The sequence below is a fragment of the Phascolarctos cinereus genome, unplaced genomic scaffold (assembly GCF_003287225.1).
Source record: "Phascolarctos cinereus isolate Bilbo 61053 unplaced genomic scaffold, phaCin_HiC Scaffold_4;HRSCAF=312, whole genome shotgun sequence".
In the NCBI taxonomy this organism is placed as follows: Eukaryota; Metazoa; Chordata; class Mammalia; order Diprotodontia; family Phascolarctidae; genus Phascolarctos; species Phascolarctos cinereus.
This window is the reverse complement of record NW_027555847.1, coordinates 373859537-373883589: the sequence shown is the minus strand read 5'-3', so window position 1 is coordinate 373883589 and position 24053 is coordinate 373859537. Positions and strand designations below refer to the sequence as shown.

At 37.0% G+C, this 24053-nt stretch overlaps 1 protein-coding gene and 1 pseudogene across 3 annotated transcripts in view; both read right to left on the bottom strand.

Moving 5' to 3' along the window:
• Positions 1-24053, bottom strand: part of DYM (dymeclin) — a 571335-nt gene that overhangs the window by 443246 nt on the left and 104036 nt on the right. For all 3 annotated transcript variants that reach the window (XM_078153263.1, XM_020985814.2, XM_020985816.2), the window contains one exon: positions 17033-17105. In XM_078153263.1, the coding sequence (XP_078009389.1) occupies positions 17033-17105 (73 nt within the window). The remainder of the gene's footprint in view (positions 1-17032; positions 17106-24053) is intronic.
• LOC110207997 (PRELI domain-containing protein 1, mitochondrial pseudogene) lies at positions 2267-3001 on the bottom strand (annotated as a pseudogene).

Sequence of the window (24053 nt, the reverse complement as noted above, 5' to 3'; positions counted from 1 at the left end):
CCCATCCATTACAATAGCATATGAAGTAATGCTGATCGATCCATACCTTAAATGCAAATGCAATATAAAAGGAAAAACAGAAAAGGTCTGATACCTGAAGCAACCAAAAGGTAAACCTCCTCACCTCACTCTCCCATTCTCAGCTTCCCAAAACAAATTCACACTATTTAACAAATGTGTGCGAACAATTGTTTCTGAAATATAAATATCCCACTTAATGGGCAGTGAGAGCAAACTGTGAGAGAAAGCATTTCTTGTGATTTTGTGTTAATTCATTCTATTCGTATAAAAGCAAAATTGTTATTAGTAACATACATTTAATTTAGTGATTTATATACTAGATTTAAATGATACTCTTTATCAATATCAACTTCAAGATCCAAAAATAACATTAAATTACCAACATTGCAAATATAAAATAACTTTTAAATAATAATGACAACAATTGTCTTTGAGGTCTCCCATGATGATAAAATAGCAATCATCCAAACAATATACATAATCTCCTTCAAAACAATAATTCTAGGAGGAGCCAAGATGATGGAGTAGCAGAAAGAAGCACAGTGAATTGCTCCCTCCAAAAAAACCCTTCCAAACAATCTCAAAAATACACCAATCTGATTCCTAATCAGGAAATCCAAGGAGAAAGAATCACTGTAAGTAATTCTTCCAACTGAGGCTGGCATATAGAAACAGACAAGAGAGGTCTGTGGATACAATTATGAGGTCTGGTTAAGAGGACAGAGTATTTCTGCAAATGGCTATGCACCAGAGAAAGCAGAGGTCCCATATCCAGTGTGGACAGAACTAAACATATGCAGGGTGCAAGAACAAGTACCAACTCTACTGCTCACTACCCAGTTTGAGATCATAGATCCAGGGAAGACTGAGGAGGAGAGCTCTACAAAGAGATAGAATTCTAGGGTGATGAGGGGGTAAAAGGGTGACACAAATCTCAATCTTACCTGAACTCATCAAAGAAGCAAAGAATATACACGCATACAATTGGGTACAGAAATACATTTCACTGAACATGGAAACAGGAAGAAAAGGGAATAAGTGGGATAGGAGACTGAGAAGATGGGGATATTAAAGGAGGGAATCTTCCCATACAAAAGAAATACTAAATAAGCATGTACAAAAATATTTATAGCTCTTTATAGCAATGAATGAGAATCTGAGGGGGTGTCCATCAATGAAGAATTGCTCAACAAGTTATGGTATAGAAACGTGATGGCATATTATTGTGCTGTAAGATAAAAGGGAATGGTTTCAGAGAAACCTGGAAAGATTTTTATGAACTGATGCAGAGTAAAATAAGCAAAGCCAGGAAAATAATTTACGTAATGACAACAATATAGTAAAGATCAACAACTTTGAAAGACTTCGGAACTTTGATCAGAATAATGATCAATTTTAATTCCAGAAGACTAATGATAAAATTTGCTTCCCATGTCCTGATAAAAGATGTGTAGGACTTTCAGTGCAAAATGAGGTAGGTGTGGGGGGGGGGGAATGTATACAAACATACATACATACATACATACATACATACATACATACATACATACATATATATATATATCTATATATATAGATATATATATATATATATATGTAAAAGAAATTGCCAATATGGAAACTTATTTTGCTTGATTAAACATGCAATAGGGGCACTGTTTTCAAGCAGGGACGGGGCAAAAAAATAAGGCAGATTTTTGCCAATTGAAAAAATTAAATTTCAAAAAGAAGATATAGTTTAAATTTTAATTCTTTCAAGAAGTCCTTCTAGCAACTTTCTTATTCCTTATGCTATTCTGGACAGTTTTCATGTTGCTTTTTTTACTGTCTCACATTACTTTACAATATCTACTTCCAACCAGCAGGTAGGTGGCAAAGAATGCCAGGCCTGGAGTCGGGAAGACTCATCTTCCAGGGCTTAGTTCTGGCCTCAGACAACAGCTATGTGATGCTGGGCAAGCCACTTAGCCCTGTTTGCCTCAGTTTCCTTATTTACAAAATGAGCTGGAGAAAGAAATGGCAAATCACTCCAGTTATCTTTGCCAGGAAAACCCCAAAAGGGGTCACAAAGAGTCAGACATGACTAAACAAATGACTGAACAACAACTTTTTTTTTTTGACAGCACTGAAAATTGATTTTTAATGATTATATTACAACTCGGACACAGGGCAAGTAATGGGACAAGAGCTGGATTGTCCGTGGGCTTACACTGTGCTGTTGGTCTGCTCAGGCGCTGGGGCACCCGGCCCAATGGCAGGTCTTGGCCGAAATTCTTCTCAGCCTTGGGGACTGGCAATCTGGGAAGGCAGCAGGGCCTCTGTGTTGCAGGAGAAGCAGTGGGGTGACTCCTTTAAATAGAGCTGCTGTTGTTGCTGCTGCTTCTTGGTGGCTGCCTTGCTGGCCAGGTCACTGGCCTTCTCAGTAGCTGCCAGAGCAGTTTCCTTCTCTTTCTCAGTTGCTTCCTTAACTGTTTCAACAACTGTCTTTGGCTAAGATGTACTCAAAGCCTTTGATGGTCTTGGTCATATTACTTTTGAATCTAGCTAGGCCAAACTCCTGTACAGCTCTGGAGACCCCAAACAAACTGGAAGAGACCCAGGCCTCCCCTAGGATTTCAGTCCAGACACTGTTTTCATGGTTCACACAGTAAACACATCTTTCCTCCACCACCATCAGCCAGGCATGGCTGATATTCCAGGCGAAAGTGGTCCACAGTCTGGTTCTGTGGGTCCACAATACAGTCCTCGAGGATATGCACCAAGTGGGCTATATTAGCAGCAAAGAGGCGCTCCGCCCAGCAGGGCATCCTGGTGGTCTTTGTTAGAAGCCGCCTGGATCAGGAGTCACCTCCTGCTGCACAATATCCTCCCCTCAGCACATGCCTGCTGTAGGGGTTGGGCTAACGAAGGCTTGCCAGAAGGCAGCAAACACTTGGCAGGAGCCCAGGAGCACACTCTGCCCCAGGAAATACTTCACCATTGTTCCAGCCAGGGCAGCATCAAGGGGCACAAGGTGTAGGGAAGGGGGAGTAAAGGGGTATGGGTGGGCGCCTCCTCACCGTCCCAAAGCCACAGTTGCCCCAGCCCTGAGGGGGTGTCCATCAGCTCAGCCAGAACAACTTCTAACCACCTGAACAAGAATATCTACTTTGTAGTAAAGGTTTTTGGTAGCTAGCTTCTCTTTAAATAAAAAAAAATTGATGCCTTCTTTTCTACAGTCATTTCTTGGTATTATCACTGCCTCACTGAACCCTCCCTCATAACAAAGAAAAACAGCCAACCAAAATCAAAGAAGCAACTGTGTCTGTCAACAAAGAGAACTCTTCCCTCCTCCCCAACCTCTCTAATGAAGGAGGGAAGTACATGGTGCTGTGTTAGATATGGTAGTGAATTACAAAGATGAATAAAACCCCATGTCTGCCTAATAGAATTTACAATCTAAGAAGGAAGAGAAGATTTATACAAATAATATATAATGTACCCAAGAGCCAAGTGCCATAAAAGAATGTACAAAGTGCTATGCAAGTAAAGAACAGGGAAAGATTACTTCTGGTAAAAATTGCAAGGGGGAGGGGGCAGCTAGGTGGCACAGTGGATAGAGCTACAGCCTTGGAGTCAGGAGGACCTGAGTTCAAATACAGTCTCAGACACATGACACTTATTGGCTGTGTGACCCTGGGCAAGTCACTTAACCCCAACTGCCTCACCAAAAAGGGGAAAAAAAGGTTGCAGGGGTCAGGAAAGCTCCATGGAAAAGGAAGCATTTGAGCTAAGTCTTGAAGGTAAAACTAACAGGAAAAGATAAGGAGGAAGGGCCGTCTAAGTGGGATAGAACAAAATAAGCAAAATATGTGGATACAGGTGGGAAAGGGAAGGGAATAAACATTTATTAAGCACCTGCTATGTGTCAGGCCTGTGCTAAGAGCCTTACAATATCATTTCATTCAATTATTTCATTTGATCCTCACAACAACCCTGGGAGGTAAGTACTATCATGACCCTCTTTTTATAGTTGAAGAAACTGAGGCAGAAGATAAATGACTTGCTCAGACTCAGACACTATATAAAAATACAAAATCCCTAGAGGGACAATAAGTATTCTATTTTGGCTAAAGAAATGTGAAAAAAAGAAGGAAAAGGTAGGGCCAGGTCATAGAAGGTCACAAATATCATGATAATGACTCTGAAATACATTCTAATGTGTTCAGAACTCTGATTCTAGGACTGTTGTTCGTCTTTTGTTTTTGAAGAGGACCAATGATATCACAACATTGGGATCAGGGTACTGTGTACTTGGCTATGGCTGATCAGTCCAATATAAGTTTAGAAAGCTCGACAACAGGCTAGGCACAAGTAGTTTGTTAGAATCGAAATGGAGACGTGTCTGGATTTGTGCTACCGCGATTCTGCTTTACTCAGGAGTACAGAGCCTTCTTTGATGTTGGTACCCTAGGCTGAGTCTCCCATATCTCACAACTGATACTAAAGTTCTTCACAGAGACCTTGAGAGTGTCCTTGTACCGCTTCTTTTGACCACTGTGTGAGTGCTTAGCTTGTGCGTATTCTCAGTAAAATAAGTCTTTTGGGTAAACGTGGGTTTACCATTTTGGTTATGTGGCCAACCCATCAGAGTTATGCTCCATGCAATAGAGTTTGAATGCTTGGCAGTTCAGCTCAAGAGAGGACCTCTATGTCTGGTACCTTATAATGTCTGGTAATCTTCAAAAGCTTCCTAAGAAAATTCAAGTGGAAGCAGCTCAGTTTTCTGGCATGATACTGACAGACTGTTCAGGTTTCACAGGCATACAACAATGAGGTCAACAAAATGACTCTGTAGACCTGTATACTATTCTATCAGTTATATTTAGGACAGACTGGAAAAATGAGGGACCAAAGGTGAGCATATTAGTTAGGAGGTTATTATATTAGTAAATAATAATCAAAAAGCAATCATGGCAAGCCCTCCTACAACAGCAGTGAAAAGTGGAGCAGACTTCCACTCAACTTGATCATAAGCCTGTGGGAGTCCAAGAACCTTGGGAGGAGGGGCAGGTATCCGTACCATATTCATTTCCTCATCATTTATCAAGTATCTACCAGTCAGATCTGGCATTAAGTCTATTGAGACTACTACTATTCTAGAAGTTAGAGAGGATGCAAAAGAAACAGAGGGCACTAGGTGACACAGTGGATAGAGTGCTGTGCCTAGAAAGAATCATCTCCCTAAGTTCAAATCTGGCCTTAGACACTTACTAACTGTGTGACCCTGGGCAAGTCACTTAACCCCTTTCGCCTCAGTTTCCTCATCTATAAAATGATCTGGAGAAGAAAATGGAAAACCACTCCAGTATCTCTGCCAAGAAAACCCCAAATGGGGTCATGAAGAATACAAAAACAAAAGAAATAAATGTTAGACTATATTCTCTGTCCTTAGGGAGTTTAAAATATTCTTGAGAAGACAAAAGGCTAAGGTGATACAGTATTTTTGTACAGTGCTCTACACACAGAGATTAAATGCTTAGTTGTGTGGCAAATGTTGTTCCTGTTGTCTTTTTCAAAGGATTGCAAGTCCTTCTAGATAAATCAATTTTAAAACTAGCATTCATATTTTTCTATGTATCACAAAATGCCATTTTCCCACAAAATATCCTTATAGTTTCAGAAATCCAGATGATGAAATCATATGATCTGCAACTAATGAAAGTGAAAAAACATTCACGAGGTGGACCAACTAAATAAATTCTTAAAAAGATAATTTTTCAAATGGGAGTACTCCCTTTTGTTATCAGATATTTTCACGTCAATTCACTTCTGTTTTTCCCCTTTTGGGGGCAGTAAAGAATAGGAGAAGGGTAATGCCAAAGATTTCTCAGGGAGAAGGGTCACAAGACATGGATCCTTTCTCTCCTGGCCAATCTCTGACCCACAGACTAAAGCCAGTAATGTCTTTGTGTTTAAGAAGCATTTTAAAATAAATACATAAATGCTAATGCAGAGAGAGAATGAGACAGACAGAGAGAGGGAGAGAGAGAGAGAGAGAGAGAGAGAGAGAGAGAGAGAGAGAGAGAGAGAGAGAGAGAATGAGAGACAGCAAGAGAGAGCAAGCAAGAGAGCACTTTTTTACGAGAGTCAAATATTTTGGAAAGTATGTAAGTTTCTACCACTTCATCTAAAAACCAAAATTTTTTATTGCTGTTTATGTAGATGAGACTTTGAACAGCTGTTCACATTCAAAACCAGAGCACTCTTGAAAAAAGAAAAATACAAATTGGTTCCAAAAGTCCAAAAAAATAGTTAAGATAATCACTTATTTTTACAGAATGGACATGCATAGATTTTGTGAACCAATTTCTTAAACATATGGTACTGACCACTAAAGTGCCATGATGCCTTCCAAGAAAATAAATATATTTAAATATTTCAGCCTTTCACCTTTACCTTCACTCTCATCTGTTTTTCAAGGAACCATTATCCCACTTAAGCTTCTTTGCTTGCAAACTGCAACAATGTCAAATTGTATTAGTAATTAATTATATGACTATAAACTATTATGTAAATGGTTTTACCTTTAACATGATTATCATTTCAAAAACAGTGGTGCTTCTTAATGATATAACACATTAGACAACTTTCTAACTTATGTGGCAGTCTGCAGTGCTAGGAAAACCCCGGTAAGTTAGAAAATGAAATACAAGCAGCCATAACGTAAGAAATAAAAAATTTTAAATTAACTTTAAAAAAACAACAACAATTCTACTGCAATGGTCTTTCAGAACTAATCACATTTCAGTAACCAAAGAGCATAAATTTAAATTCTAGGTCTCAAGAGCAAAAATTTCCAGAAAGTGGCCCCATCTCCTGTGTTTATTAGCAAATTAACTGGTCTCCAGATGAAAGGGACTCTCACTGAGCATGAACTAGAACATAAGAGATACTAGCTTCACTGACACAGTTTTTAAGTCTTGCCCCCTTCCTCTATCTAATCACTTAATCCCTCCACAAATAACCTATTTGAAAAAGAGATTCAGGCCTTCATCCATTTTGCCTCCCCCATCACCCCACAATCCTATTTACCTCACCCAACATAATGTGGGAATGTGAGCAACGCAGAAAACTGGAAGCAAAGTGGGCTTTCCAAACGTCTCTTTCTCCTATCCCTTACCCCCCATTAAAAAAAAAAACTGTTTACACAGAACTACATAGCATCAATTCCTATCTCTTTCCATTTTAAAATGCTTTATTATGATTTTAATATAAACATTTTCACATATAAAGAACAGAAAAAGAACACTTATAGAACTGTGAATCTCTATTATATACAGCTTTATTTTTTAAAGTTTTATTAAATTTAACTCTTCTGTTGCTTTTCATGCATTATGCTTCCTTCTACAATGCAGTTACATACACCAACATATAACTATGGTCAATACACATTTTAAGCAGACATAAAGAATAATTGGCGGATCACATGTAAGAAAAACTTTCTAAAACTGACTGCCTTTTTCTTTAATTTCCCTCATAGACAATACAGACAAATCTAGAAGCAAAGGATTTTTTAAAAATCAAATAAATATTCCAAAAGGCCAAAATGAATTATATCTTGCTATAAATCCTCCAATTTCATCACTTAGAAACCCCTAAATAGGTAAAGCCACATAATAAAGATGTGGTGGAAAAAACATTACACTGAAAATCAGATGATCTGTGTTCAAATCCTGTCTTTGTGACTTACTATCTGTGTGACTTACCTGGATAAGTGGCTTCACCTCTCAAGGCCTCTCTCTGTAAGTAAGGAAGTTAGATACAGTCCTTGTCTAAGGTCTAAGGTCTCTTCGCCCAAATCCTATGAGCTTCTGGAACCCCCTCCCCTTTTCAATGGAACAAAAGAGATCCCACCTTGACAAGATAAAACAGGTTGATGATGGATATCACGTGTAAATGACCAGAACCAATTCAAAGGCATTAAAAGACAAAAAGAGAAAGACTTAGCAGTCTGAACGAAGGACTTTGAATCAAAGAACTAGGATCTTAGACTGAGTGTCTAAGAACAGATGTTTTCCTTAAATTTGGTCTAGTTATTTAATTCTATTTAAGTCGGATCCTTACAACTTAGATAATAATGCTGGCAATTATTTCCTGAGTTATTACAAAATCTATTCATCCTATAAAAATGTAAAGTTAATGTCATTTTTGAAATAGAATGTAATACCACCCTTAGATTTTCCTCTATTCACTAATCAAAAGAAAAGCAATTAAAACTATAATACACAATTTCACACACAAGGTAACTAAAAGATGATTTAAGCTTTTAAAACAGAACAAAAAATGTTTCTTATTCAAGAGGTAAAGCATTAGCTTTTAATTTTAGTGGATACGGTTTTGAGCAATACAATGAATGTCTCAGACAAACAGATCTTCATATGTTTAAAAACAAACCAATCAGTCTCAAAATGAGTTACATCTCTTAAAATGAGGATAAATGGGCATCAAACAGTATCTTCATTATGTTTAATTTCAGACCCAGATACTAGAGATGCACTGCACCTACCCAGGGAAAGGAAGGAAAGGAAAATCAAACTTCAATGCCTTTTTTGGAATAAGACAGCTCCCTGCCTTATTAAAGGTAGCAGAGGAAAGTGAAGAATTACAACTCAAATGGAGAACAAGAATGCTAATGTAACCCACACTTCAGTTTTTACTTCATAAATATGTTAGGAAGGGTCAGTCCAAAAACAGATTAGGAAATTGAGTCCAAGAGAGATTAACTGACCTGCATGGGGTCACATCACTAATAAGTGGCAGAGCAAAGATTTTACCCCACTATTACTAACACTGCCCCATTCTGCCTGCCATGAAAGCTCTAGATATAGTATTGTGGGGAAAAGAAATTGAACCTTTCATTAATTGGAGAGAATATCCACAGAAACAAACCACAAAATGTCAAACCAATGCCACTCAACACTAATTTTTTAATTGGAAATTATTTTCAAAGAATTTAAATTTCTGTTGCAAAGATGAAGGAATACCACACAAACATGGCACATGGATATTAGACAAAAAAGAACAATATGAGAACTACTATTTTATTCTTCAGCTCCACAAAAAAAGCCTAACATCGTAAGGATCACAAGTTGGTAACTGAGTTCTAAAACTTTTCCAGTCAGCCAGCAAGGCCTTAGACATCATGCTGGCACATTACAAAATTATAAGAGAGTAGTTACAAACAGCACTTTAGGCTTGTAAATTATTTAATGTGTTCAATATGTCAGGCTAATATTCCATGTTCTTTAAAAGAACTTGTACTCATCAACTCCCCTGACACAGCTGTAGTCTATGATTTCTTCAACATTTCTTCCTGTGTGTCCCCATAACCATCTAATTCTAAGTCTTTTGCATTTTTTCCTGATTAAACATTATTCTTCTAACGAAGGGGTTTCTTTACTGAGTTCTATAAGTTTGATCCCACACATGACTTAATAAGTAAAGGCAGAATCCATAAAAGTGGCTTATCAAAAGTGCAGATGACATGAAACTGGGAGATAGCTAACACACTAAAAGACAGTTCTGATACCAAAAAAAAAAAAATCTTGACCAGTGAGAATTATGCACCAAATCGAATAGAATTAAATTTCAAAGATAAATGTAAAGTTCTATACTTATGTTCAAAAAATCAATCTCATAAGTACAGGAAAGAAAAAGGTTTCACTAGATGACAGTTCATGTGAAAAAAGATGTGTCAGTTTTAATGGCCTACAAGCTCAATGAGTCTGAAATATCCTTTTTTTTTTTTTTAACCATTGCTCCATCTTTTCAAATGGCATACTGGCATTCTTCGTCATTGTTAGCTTGTGATACACAGAGAACAAGTTACGAACTCGCTTTCACTAAAAAGCTTAGGAAAAGTGAACACAAGCCTAGAGGCATATGTAAAAGAAATAAATTACTCTTCAAGACATGACATTTTTTAAAAGGCCTAAACATTTATCCAGTGTTCACAACATGATAGATAAATAATGAGAATACAGAAGAAACAAATTCATTCTTAAGGATGCAATGAAGCTCATTTTTGTTGTCTTTGTTTGGAGTAGAATCTTATACTTTAATCAAGATTTTCAAAAAATTATTTCAATACTGTAATTAAGGTCTAATTTCTCAATTCAATTCTAATAATAAGCCCATGGCTCCCTGTCCCTCATCCTTTCACTAAGAGTTCTCTCTTCTTCATCATATATCACTAAAGTGAAAAGTTGACTCTTCTCCTTGCCAAGGCCAACCCCTCCACATGCACAAGCAATTCCATTCCATTCTGTCTGCTCCAGCAGATCACTCATCCCCACTCTGACTTATCTTCAATCTCTCTCTATCTACTAGATGCTTCCCTACTGCCTACAAACATACCTACGTCTCCCCTATCTTTAAAACCCTCCCTTGATCTATTCCATTCCTGCAAGCTGCTTGCCTGACTTTTCTTCTCCCTTTTTCAGTTAAACTCTTTGAGAAGATATCTAAATAGATGCTTCCACTTCTTTCCTCTCACTCTCTTCTTAACTCTCTGGAGTATGAGTTCCAACTTTATCATTCAAGTGTGAAATTGCTCACTCCAAAGTTACCAATGATCTCTTAAGTCCCAACTAATGGCCTTTTCTCAGACCTCATCTTTGACCTCTCTGCAACCTTTGATGCTGCTGATCACTCTTTTCTCCTTAACACTCTCTTCTCTCTAGATTTTCATGATATTACTCTCTCCTGGTTCTCCTCTTATCTGTCTGACAATTCTTTATCAGTCTCCTTGGCTAGATTTTCACTGAGATCACACCCACTAATCACCAAGACTGTGTGCTGGGTCTTCTTCTCTTGTCCCTCCCTACTATTTTACTCAGTGATCTCATCAGATCCCATGGTTTCAACCGCTACATCTATGCAGATGATTCTCAGACTTATTTGTCAAAGCCCTAAACTCTCTTCCCACCTCAGTCTAGAATCTCCAACTGTTTACTGGACAATTCAAACTGTATGTCTCATAGACATCTTAAACTCAGCATGCCTAGAACCGAATTCATTATATATGTATATACATAATACATATAATTAAATGTCTATTTATATAGAACATATTTATACTCATATTATTTGTATATTATATAAATTATATATAAACATATCACAAATCTATTGTATGTGATTGTAAATTAATTTTTAATTATATGTACATTTTAAACTAAATTATGTATTCATATAAGACATCATATGTGGTGTAGAGAGATGTACCCTAGAACTCAGGATGACCTGGGATGAAACATTATCTCTGATAAACACTGGCTATACAATGCTGAGCAAATGTCAATGTCCCAAACAACTCTCTAAGACCGTATAGTTGCCAAGAAAGTACTGATCAGCAACAGTAGGAGTTTTCTCATGAGGGAACTATTTAAATCAATGAAATCACAGGCCCAAACCAAAAAATGTCATATCTATCTCCTCATGAGCATAAATACGATATTATAATTTCTTTATCTATTCACTATTGGGTTATCTTATTAAAAGAAATTTAAGACATTTATACATGCAAGAAAACATGCTAAGTGTTATTGTTTCTTTATACTACCACTTCCTACAATGTGAAGATATGAAATCTATTTTCTTTCCTATATATATAAAGAGAAAAGCTTGATGTATTTCTAGAAGATATAATTTTCACTGAATTTAGAACCAGAAGGGACCTTAGAGACCACCTAATCCAACCTCCTCCATTTACAGAAAAGTAAACAGTCCAGACATATTAAGTGGGTTGCCCAGGACCACACAGATCCTAAATAAAGGTGAACTCAAATCTGTCCAATTCCAAATTGAAGGCAGTTTCCAAAATACCATGCTTAGAGGAGTTACCACTGATTTAGGGAAGTAAAGTAGGTAGGCAATAAATGGCACACCCTAGGGCAATGATGTAGCCACTACAATCAAGTGACCAGACAAAATGGCTCTGCAACAGAGTCCACTGTCTCCCATAACTACTCCACAAAGACTTAACAAGGACACTGGGTCAAATTCTGCTTGGGAATACAAGGGGAAATGATCTACTGCCATTTCTATCCCAAACAGGCCTAGAAGAAAGTGGCCTGGGGGAAGCTAGGTGGTGCAGTAGATAGAGCTCAGCCTTGGAGTCAGGAGGACCTGGGTTCAAATCCAGCCTCAGACACTTGAAACTTACTAGCTGTGTGACCCTGGGCAAGTCATTTAACCCCAAATGCCTCACACACACACACAAAAGTGGCCTGCTGACAAGGAAAACAGGGCCAGCTGGGATTCCCATGCAAAGCCTGAGGCACAAAGACTGAACTGGAACCTGCACATGTGCACTGAGGCAAGAAGAGGTATAGAATTCAGCATTGAATCTAACATTGTTCAGGGAGTAGGAAAAAGCAGCAACAGGAAGCTCCGTCATTGCAATAAGGCTGAGTACCAGGGCTGCATGGGTGTTGGGGGGGATAGGGGTTGTGGGTGGTGTCCAGGGCATGGAGCAGTCACAGGACCTGAGGTTTCAGTGTACTGGGCAAAGATCAAGAACAAAAATGAGGAGCAACTGTATAGCTCTGATCCTGGAGAGGTCGAGTCTCAGATGCAGCCCTAAGCACAGTCTGATACCTTCATTGGAATAATCAGGGAAGAAGTCCATCCCTCTGGACCTGCAGAACTTCCCAGCTAGTTGACAGTGATAGTTTACTAGAGCTCCAACCAGAGGCAGTCTCACAGTTGTTTTGTCAAGATCAAAACTGGGGTCAGGAGCTTATAAAACTGAAACCAGAAGGGCTACAATCATCCTTGGCTCAGATAACTCTGAGTATGCTGAATATTTGCAGGTCCACAGCCTAGGCCACCCCTAAAATTCCTGAAGAACACAGCACTCAATATCCCCAGGAAAGTAGGACCCAAGAGAATGCAACAAAGATACAAGCAAGGCTCAGATGCTCCTTCTCCAGAAGGACACAGAGATTGGCCCTACAACAAATTTTCAATTTGTTAAATAAATGTGGAGGAATGAGTAAAGAAAAAAAGAATCCCACCATAACAAGCGATTATGGTGCCACGAGATACCCAAGACACAAATCCAAAAGAATAAAATGACTCCAAAATATCTATAAGTAATGCCTAAAAGAAAAGCAAGGCTTGGACACAATTCCCCCAGAATTCCTGGAAGAAATGAAGAATTTAAAAAGAAAAAGTTAAAAATGATTTTGTAAGTAAAATGAAAGAGCTAGAAAGAACTGGAAAAGAAATGAGGGCAATGCACTACAGACTTAGAGAACTATAACAGTACAAGAGGTACAAAACCTTAGACAAGCAATAAGACTCTATGAAAATTAAAATGGATCAAATAGAAGTAAATGACTCTATGCGACAATGAAAAACATTAAAACCAAATCAAAAAGACTGAAAAAAGCTGAAGAAAACATCTTATCTCATGACAGGAACAAATGAAATGAAAAGTCAAGAAGAGAAAATTTAAGAATCACTGTATTACCTGAAAACATACGACAAACAAAAACAAAAATCACACTTCAAGAAATAATAAAAGAAAATGGGCCAGATCTCTTAGAAATAAAGGACAAAGTGAAAACAGAAAAATCTACCAATCACTTCCTGAAATTTTCCTAAAGGAAAATTCCTAAGAATGACATTGTAAAAATCAAGATCTTCCTGGTCAAAGAAAAAGTACTGAATGAAGCCAGAAAAAAAAAAGGCACAACAAAGGAGGCATAGTCAGAAAAATGCAAAAGAAAGCAGTTTAAAACCAATAACTTCTCCCAAAAAAATTAAATATAATCTCTACAAGGGGAGAAATAAACTTTATATGAAATAAAGAACTTCCAAGCTTTCCTGATGAAAAGAGCTGAGCTGAGTACAAACTTTGAAATTCAAACACAGGAGTCAAAAAATATAAAAAGGTAAATACTAGCAAGCTATAAGAAAAGATTAAACAAGGGTGAGAAGGCAACTAGATCGCCCAGGGATAAAGAGCTGGGCCTGAAACCAGGAAGACCTAAGTTTAAATCCAGCTTCAGACACTCACAAGCTGTGTGACCTGGGCAAGTCACTTAACCTCTATTTGCCTTAATCTACTGGAAGAGAAAATGGCAAAAGGTTCCAGGATCTTTGCCAAGAAAACCTCATGAATGGGATGCTTCCTGGGATCACAAAGAGTTGGACACAACAAACCAGGGCGAAATGATTACATTCAAATAAGAAAGATAACACAAGTATCTGCTCAGAACCCTAAAATATCATCAAGGGTCATGGAAGGAGTTAAATAAGACAGAGGGCCTAGAAGTGGCTTCATTGTGTTTTGATGATCTTAAAAGAAGAATGGAAAGGGAGGAAGAAGGGAACAAATCAGAGAAGAAGGCAGGAGAGAAAGCATATAAAAAATTTTCTCACATAACTGGTATGTTCAAGTCAAAGGCTATTCAAACAAGGAGGAAGAGGTGAACGACTGGGCAACAACAAACTCATTTGCATCTGAATTGGTCAAAAGAGGGTAGAGCACATGCATACACATGTGCGTGGATGCACAAGCACACACAAAATCGGGGATAGAAATAAATTTAGTCAACAGGAAAACAGGAGAGAAGGAAGAGGAGGAAAAGCTAAGCACATTCTTTCTTGTTTACCATCCTGTTCTTTGTAAAGAAGGGCAATAAGCAAAAAAGAAAATGTTTAGGAGAATAAGATGGAGGGAAATACCCAATTAATAATCAAAATTATAAATGTGAAGAATGGGGAGGAAAATCTTTGTAATGAGTTTCTCTGATAAACATCTAATTTCCAAGATCTATAAGGAACTGATTCCAACCAATAAGAGCTATTCTCCAAATGGCCAAAGGACATGAACAAGCTGTTTCCAAAGGAAGAAATCCAGTCCATCAATATCCATATGAAAATTGTTCCAAAACACTAATAATTTAAGAAATGCACATTAAAGCAACTCTGAGGTTCCACCTTGCACCAATTAGAGTAACAAAGTTGACAAAAATATAACATGTTGAGTGACCTGTGAGAAAACAGGCAGATTAATGCACTGTTGGTGGAGCTGGGAAGTGATACACCCATTCTGCAAAAGGTACTAAGCTATACATATCCTTTGACCTAGTGATACCACCAAAGAGATCAAAAAAAAGGGGAAAGGACTCTTACGTACAGAACCATTTGTAGCAGCTCATGTTGTTCTGGCAAAGAATTGGAAATTAAGAAGGTGTCCATCAGTTGGGGAATGGCTAAACAAATTATAGTATATGCATGTAAAAATACACTGTACTATAAGAAATGATGAAAAGGACAAATTCAGAGACCTGGGGAGGCTTGTATGAACTGATGCAGTGCGAAATACACAAAACCAGGAGAAAAATCTCTATAAGAACGTTGTAAAGACAAATAACTTTAAAAGAAAAACAATCAATCTGATCAATGTAATGACCACCCACAATTCCAGAGTACCCATGATGAAGCACGCCAACCACCTCCTGACAAAGAGGTGATGACACAGGGGAGAGAAAGAGACACATATATTCTTGAACATGGTCTTTGGGGGAATTTGCTTTTCTTGCCTATGCATATTTGTTACAAGGGTTTTAGACTTTTGCTTTTGTTTGTTGTTGTTTGCTTTTTCTAGGAGGGAGAGAAAAGAGATTTTTATAAATTAAAAGACCTAAAATAAAATTATTCTGGAAATGAATTGAAATGCCAATTAGTTTACCCATTTTAATTGGACATTCACAGTATAAAAAGCAAACTCTTAGACACTATGGGAGATACGAAAGAAAAAAAAATATTTCATGTACTGAGAAAGTTTTAAAATCTATTGATGGTATTATCTGAAAACGTTTTATTAATGAACAATTCCCTTTGTCAACAAAGATAAATATAACACAATGTTATTACTCAAAATTTATACTTGTTAATTGATAAATTTCCTTTAGTTTTAAGGTCTACCCAAGGCTACCCAGCATCTCCATGGCTAGAAATGATTCACAAAACCTCTAACTCTACTATCCTCTGATACGATCAAAAGGGCATCCAGAAAAATGCTATCCACATCCAAAGATAGAGTTTGAATGCAGATTAAAGCATACTATTTCTATTTTTTTCTTCTGTTTTGTTTTGTTTCTTCTTCTGGTGGTTCTTCTTATTGGTTCTAATTCTTCCTTACAACATGACTAATGTGAAAATATGTTTAATAGGAATGTATATGTAACCCTATATCACACTGCTCACTGTCTTGGGGAGAGAGGGGGGATGGAGGGGAGAGAAAAATTTAAAACTCAAAAGCTTATGGAAGTGATTGTTGATAAATAAAAATAAATTAATAAAAAAATTAAAAAGTTAAAATTTTTAAAAAGAGCATCCAGAGAAGCCTAGACAATAAACTAACCTAGCTGCTTCAATGTGTTCAAAGAAGACAGAGACAGAATGCACAGTAGTATAAATATTTCTGGACTATCATCAAACAATAATATTCAGTCACGGATGATTAAGTTGTCCTCACCCAAAAGGAAATTACTTAAAAAAAAAAAAGCAAGGCAATTTAGCAATGATTAGGACCAGAATTATTATGGCAAAGTATCTAATTTTTAATCTTCAAATAATCTATTCTCTCCACAGCTCTTTCTCTACAAAGGACAATAGACACTGGGTAAACAGGACAAGTAATGACTTAAATGAATAAACACTGAGTGAAAATCATATGCCAAATTTGGTCCAGAAATTAGTTTAACTTTTTTTTTTAAGTCCACTGAACAGTCTAATCTTTTGGCTGGGTTGACCAACTGTTTGTACATTGTATAGACACAATTAGAATGCTATTGGGCCAACACAAAAAAGAAGATACTGTGGATATATGGCTTTGAAAGAGACAAAATAAAAGTACTATATCTAGTTTTATGAACTATAAAATGCTAACAAACTCATCATTTTGAGAATACAAAGAAAACATAAACAAATCCTGATGATCAGAACTTACAAGAGTGGGATGTCAATGATTAACTTGATTAAGCAGCAGAGCAGTTCTTCTATGAGATCTTCAGAGTCAGCTTCTGGTAAGATACATCAAAGGTTCATCAGAAAACAGAATACAGGCATCTCTCATCCCAAAGTCAGATTACTCTTCATTCAAATACAAAATAAGAGCTATTATTGCCAGAAATGTGTTCATCCTTTAATGAAACACAAATTATGAACCTAGTTAAGACCTGTGGTGATCAATCCCTGGTACCGGAATTCAGTGTCATAAATCAAACCACCTGGATTCTCTAAAACTTTTAGCAACTTTTTTTTTCTCGATGGACACATCTAAATATACATAGATTTTGTTTTTAATTGCACTCTGCCTCACCATGAATAGCACTTGGAAAGTAGTCTTCTGAGAAGAAAATGACTAAGAGGGGTGCATGGTAAGAATTATGCTGTACAAAAGCTGAGTCAAAGAAAGAGGAAGACCTAATTTAATTCAGCAGACAAAAAAGAAGATAAGTAACATCTACTCCTACAATGACAGGAAAAGTTGTTGATAAACAGATTTTTGACAGAAAAGTCTCTCTTTACCAAAGCTGCCCAATTTAAACCACGAGTTAACAACCTACTCCTAAGTTGATTTGTTATAAATGTCACCCTCTGGCTCACCCTCCCAAATGCAGTGACCCAGATCTGAGTAGTAACATTTAAAAATCACTCACTGAGTCCCTAAAGAGGATTTCAAACCAAATAACTTAGCCAGTTTAATAACATCCCACTAGTCAGCAAAGCAGCCAGAACAGCTTGTTTATCACCAAAGGTGAAAGAACAGACTCTGGAAATCCAAAGACTTTGCCTGATTAAGTCTTTTCTCCCAAAAGGGAAAAAATCCTGATTTTAAACATAAAAATGGTGGCAAGGATTCCCTACTCTGTATTCCAAGCATCACTCTAAAGCATGACTTCACCTCCTCATGAACAAAGTTTACAGCTGAGTCAATTAAGCAATGCAACCACAGCTTTATTGCCACTTTAAAAAAAAATGATGATGATGATGAAAAATAGATTTAGTGCAAATGAAATGTGGCATTTCAAGGCCAAAAGTATAACAGCAGTTCATGTCAAGAATGAGCATTTTCCAAATGAAATTATTAAAGGCTTACATGTGCTAAAGGAACATTCCTTCAAAAGGCCACATCCAAGTTTTTCTTATTTGGGGGCAGATAAGTAGTAGAGTTCCAATTTCTATGTAAAGATCTTCAATTTTGAATGTTTCTTGGATTTACAGGGAACACAAGTGACATGCAAAATACTATTATTTTCAAAGGAACTTTCAAAGCTTTCACACAAGGCCAAATATATATCTTCCTCAGTTCTAAGGAAGACAATACGGTACAGTGGATAGAGCACTGGACTTGGAGTAGGGAAAACCAAGGCTCAAGTCTTGCCTCAAACAGTTACTAGCTGAAAGATGCTTGAGAAAATCACTTAATTTGGGCAGACCCGCAATAGTTCAGGTAGGAGGGGCAGAAGGGTCCTCTTGGACTTTTTCACTTTTCATACACTTGACTCAATCCATCTGAATATGCAGGGTAAGTAAGCACTCAGTTCATCTGGTCAGTACACAGCTCTAGGGGGGCCAAGGTTGGGTTTTCATAAGACAACAGAACAATTAGCTTCACAAGAGAAAATGATTCTAAAGCCAAAATGCTCCCAACCTAACCCATCTGTCTCAGAAGGCATGCTGTTGGCTAAAAGGATATGGATGACTCAGGGCAAACTCATAGACACTATCAGAAAAAGGAAACCAAAGGACACAACTTAGCATTATCATTACATCTGAAGGATAGTCGATTTTTACTTTCACAAAGGAAAATCGAACCAATATCAAGAGCTGAACCTATGATCTAATTCCTCAAAGAACAGATGGTTATGGTTTCGCAATACTTAAGCAAGATTAAATTACTGAAACTATTCAATCCACATTCACTGGATATGCTTACTTGTAAGTTCAGTGCAAACTGAACTCAAGCTCAATGTGTCCTAAACATAGTCATAATCTTTCCCCATTAACCCACTCCTCTTCCAAACTTCCCTATTTTCATCAAGGGCACAACTGTGCTTCTAGTCATCAATGTTCACAACCTCATAATCATCCTCAATCTTTTGCTTTCTCTTACCCAGCATATTCAATCAGTAGTTGCAAGCATTGTCATTTCTGCCTCTACAAAATAACATCTCTCCCCTTCTCTTCCCTCACAAGTCCATCACCACAAGCACCTTCCCAGTTCCTACTCTAACTGGGTAAGTAGCCAAACATGCAAAATATCAGTATGATACAACGGCAAGAGTTTCTGCTCTTGAATCAAAAGAGGTGGGTTCAAACCCTAGCTCTGCGAAGCAGCACAGTGAAGTAGATAGAGCATTACTTCACCTCTCTAGGCATCAGCTTTCTCATCTGTAAAACAAGTAGGTGGGGATAGATTTCAGGAGCTCCATGAACCTAGATGCTAAAAAAAATTTTATCTTTATTTTCATTAATCTCTAACTGAAACTTAACATATCCTTCAATTATTCAAATACTCTATTCTGAGAAGGGGTCTTTATGGCTCACTAAACTGCCAGAGGGGCCCAAGAAATGAAAAAGATGAAGGACTCCCAAGTTAGGCTGTCTCTAAGCTCCCTTTTAGTTCAAAACTTAACGATTCTACATATAATCCTATGATAACCTTGGGCAGAGAAGCAGGAACCACCAAAAAGGTGAGAAGTCAAGAAGAAAAAGAAAATGAGAAAAGCAGCCAGAGGAAACAAGTATGTGATGATTTAAGTCAGGCTACATGCAGTAATTAAAAAGGGCATTAAAAGAGAATGAGCTAATTGTTATTTTCTTTAAATTTGCATTCACAAAGTCAAACTGCCAGTTACTCACTATTGCCCATTACTATATAGTGCCAAGTGTAAGTACTAAAAAACACACCAAGAAATGACAGAACTATATTCCAAAAAAATGTTAATAGAGTGCCTGACAAGCTCAGAGCATAACTTAATTTTCTTGAAATTAAAACCAAACAGATAGCTGGCTGATGTTCACTATAAACCTGTATTCAGAAAATCATGTTACTATGTACTGTGTTATTGCCAATTTTAATAGTAAAGTTAAGAATATCTAAGTTATTTTAAAACTTTTAATTTTAAGTTAATTTTTGTCCAAAATACATATACAAATTATTCTTTGAAAGTTACACCATATTTTAAACTACCTCTGGAAATAAAATTTATTTGATCTAAAGACCTGCATTCTATGACAACACAAAAAATACTACCCTAACTGCAAAACCAAGTTTAACTACTTTTGTTGTTGTTTTGGAAAAAGTGATCCATGATTTAAATGTTACAGTCGACTACATTTTAACCAAAATCCCATTAGTCTCACATAGGGGAACTGATTTCATAAGACAGACTGATTATACTATGGAGCTATTTTCTTTAAAATACATATATATATAAAGTTTTAAAAATTTGTTTTAATTCAAATTTATTTTATCTTCAGTTCTAAATTCTCTCCTTTTTCCCCTCCCCCATTCATTGTAAATGTAAGGAATGCAAAATCAATTTAAAATACGTATTCATGCAAAGCAAATTCAAAGGGAGGGAGGGAAAAAGGAAGGAAAGAAGGAAGGAAGGAAGGAAGGAAGGAAGGAAGGAAGGAAGGAAGGAAGGAAGGAAGGAAGGAAGGAAGGAAGGAAGGAAGGAAGGAAGGAAGGAAGGAAGGAAGGAAAGTTGGTTGACTGGTTGGTTGGTTCAATCTATGCGCCAACTCCATCAGATAGCATGTTTCATCAAGAGGCCATTGAACTGTGGTTGGCCACTGTATTGATCAAAAAACTAAGTATTTCAAAATTTATCTTTACAGTTTATTATAAGTTTATTGTTATCTTAGAAATTGTTCTCCAGGTTTTGCTCACATCACTTTGCATCAGTTCATACAAGTCCTCCCAGGTTTTTCTGAAACCATCTCCTTCATCATTTCTTACTGTATAATAGTATTCCATTATATTCATATACCATAAATTGTTCAGCCTTTCCTGAATTGATAGGCATTCCTTTGGTTTCCAATACTTTGCTACTACAAAACAAGCAGCTAGAAATATTTTTTGTACATATGGGACCTTTTCCTCTTTCATTGATTTCTTTGGTATAGCTGGACCAGTTCACAGCTTACAGTTATTTTTCAAGTGATATTTTTGTATCTTTCCTGCCTACACTGCGCAATAATAGTGCTTTCAGCTAGATTGTATCTAAGGTCCCTTCCAGCTCTAAATCTATGATTCTACATTTCTACGAAGACTTTTCATTGGGCAAGGAAGCAAAGATTACCAAAAAAGGTGAGAGGAAAAAAGGGGGAAAATAGAAAGGAAATGGGAGAAATGGGAAATAATTATGTGCTGATTATATGAACAATTAATAAATTATTGTTGAAATGAATTGAATTATATCACTCACAATAACTCTAAATTTATATCTTCATTAATTATTTTGTGAACTTTTTCAATACAGACATTTAAAACAAGCAGCCAAACAAAGGCAAAATATTGCCTTTCTCCAAGCCCATTAAAAACTCTCAAGCTATCATCTCATTTTTCACTTTCTCTTCAATGTCAAACTTCTTGAAAAAGCAGTCCACATCCAGTGTTTCCACTTTCTCTCATCTATTTACCCTCAACCACTTGCAATCTGGTTTCTATCATCACCACTTAACTTTGGAAATTGCTCCACCCAAAGTCAACAAATGACCCTTAATGGCGAATTTCAAAAGTCTTTTTTTCTCCCTTTTCATCTTCCATGACTTCTCTGAAGTATTTGACTTTCATTCATTCTGGATACACTCTCTCTTAACTTCCAAGATGCCACACACTCCCCTGGTTCTCCTCCTACTATTTGAATTGCACCTTCCTTGATTCCTCATTTGCTTTCCAATATGGATTGTCTTCAAGAATCTGTCACTTTCATGAACTATCACTTCCATGAAAATTACTCCCCCAAATATACCTCCAACCCTGACTTGAGTTCCAGAACCAAATCTCTATTATCTCCATCTAAATGTCATAAATGCCTCAAACTCAACTTTTCAAACCAAGTCTACTATATTTCTCCCTAACCCCACTCCTCCTTTTGACTCCATCATTTGTCAGTGGCATCACTATTTACTTACTGTTCCCTATTCTCTCCCTAATCTCCTGTATCCAAATAGTTAGTGGGTCCTGCTGATTCTACCTACATGTTATCTCTCTGTCCAGTTCTCTCCCACTATATATAAGGCCCTTAATATTATCCACCTCTGCTAAGACAATACCCTCTGAAAAGGTTTTCTCTCCCCTTCCAAATCATTCTTCACACAGCTTCCAAACTAATCTTGCAAGTATAGCAACCACTTTCCCTTCAATCTGAATATAACTGTCACATCAATATTCCTATACATAGGTATGTTCATGTTACTTCTACATACAAAACCCTCCAATGGTCCCTTATTGTCTATAAATTAAATTTTGAACTCCTTCACCTGGCATTCAAGGATTCATAACTGTGCCACCCTGACTGTCCAGCCTCATCTCATACTATTCCACCCTCTATAATTTACGTTCCAGCCAAACTAAACAACTATCCGTTCCTTCTACCATCAATATCTCTTCCTACCTCCATGCCTTTGCTTACATTGTTCCCAGCACCCAGAGTACCCTACCCAACTCTACTTCCAACCTGCTGAATTCCTGTTGATCCTTTAAAGTCCAACTGAAATGCCATTTCCATGAAGACTTCCTTGATCCTTTATCTTAGACGGTAATGAGTTTAAGGAAACAAGTGATACATAGCATTTAGTTTGCACCACTCTTGTGAAATTATTTTGTTAATATTTGTATGTCATATTCTCCTACTAAGCTATAAGTTTCATGAGGTGAGGGACCCTGTTTCATTTAATCTTTGTCTTTTCTCCAGCTCTTTAAAATCTCAAGAATGGTAACAAATCTATCAAACTTTCTATCTTTCACTGCTGCTTCCTGACTAGCCATTTTCACAGTCCTCATCTTGTGCTCAACAGAGCAGAAACTGACTAGCAAGCTGCAGTACTACCACAATCAACATCAGGCTACTGGGGTTCACTGGAGAACAGAGCTAGAACAGGCAGAAAGTAACAGCATAAAATGGCCTTAGGAAGCAGGAACTATATCCCCCTCTACTCCTCTAATGTTTCATTCATAGCATCACTAAAGGCCAACTTATTTTCTCAGATGCTGGCAATATTCCTGGATTGCTGGTTTTCTTTTGGTGAAAAAAGAATATAAGTAACAGGAAATCAACATTAATAATAAAGGATTCAACTTCTCTAATTTGTTACTTTTTCTTCTTTGGTGCCTTTTCCTACATAAAATCTATAGAGTTTTTTTTAAAAATTCTATTCTTTCTTTATAGTGTACTACTCAGCTCATTATCTTCCCCACAGGAATGTCACCAGGAACATAACTAAAGAAAAAGTGGCACTCATTGCAGCCTCAAAGTAAAAGTAGCATAAATAGAGGCAGCTAGTAGTGCAGTGGATAAACAGTTGGGCCTAGAATCAAGAAGACCTGAGTCCAAATACAGCCTCAGACACTTACCAGCTGTGTGACTGTGTTAACCTCTGTTGATCTCTTTCCTCAACTACAAAATGGAGATAATAATAGCATCTACCTCATTGGATTGTTATGAGGATCAAATGAAATTATATTTGTAAAAAGTACTTAACAATGCCTAGCACATGGAAGATGCTATATAAATGCTTTCAGTCCCTAGGACCTCCACACTTATCTGCCATTTTACAAGATGAACCAAAAATTCATTATTATATCAACATGTGCACATACATTACAAAAGGCCAATGCCCCTCAAAGAAAAAGCAGCCAATACAATACTAACAGTCTCTGTGATAAGAGACGCACCGGAGTCTACTGTCATTTTACAGAAGAATATAAGTAATCCCATTTCTCATAAACTTTG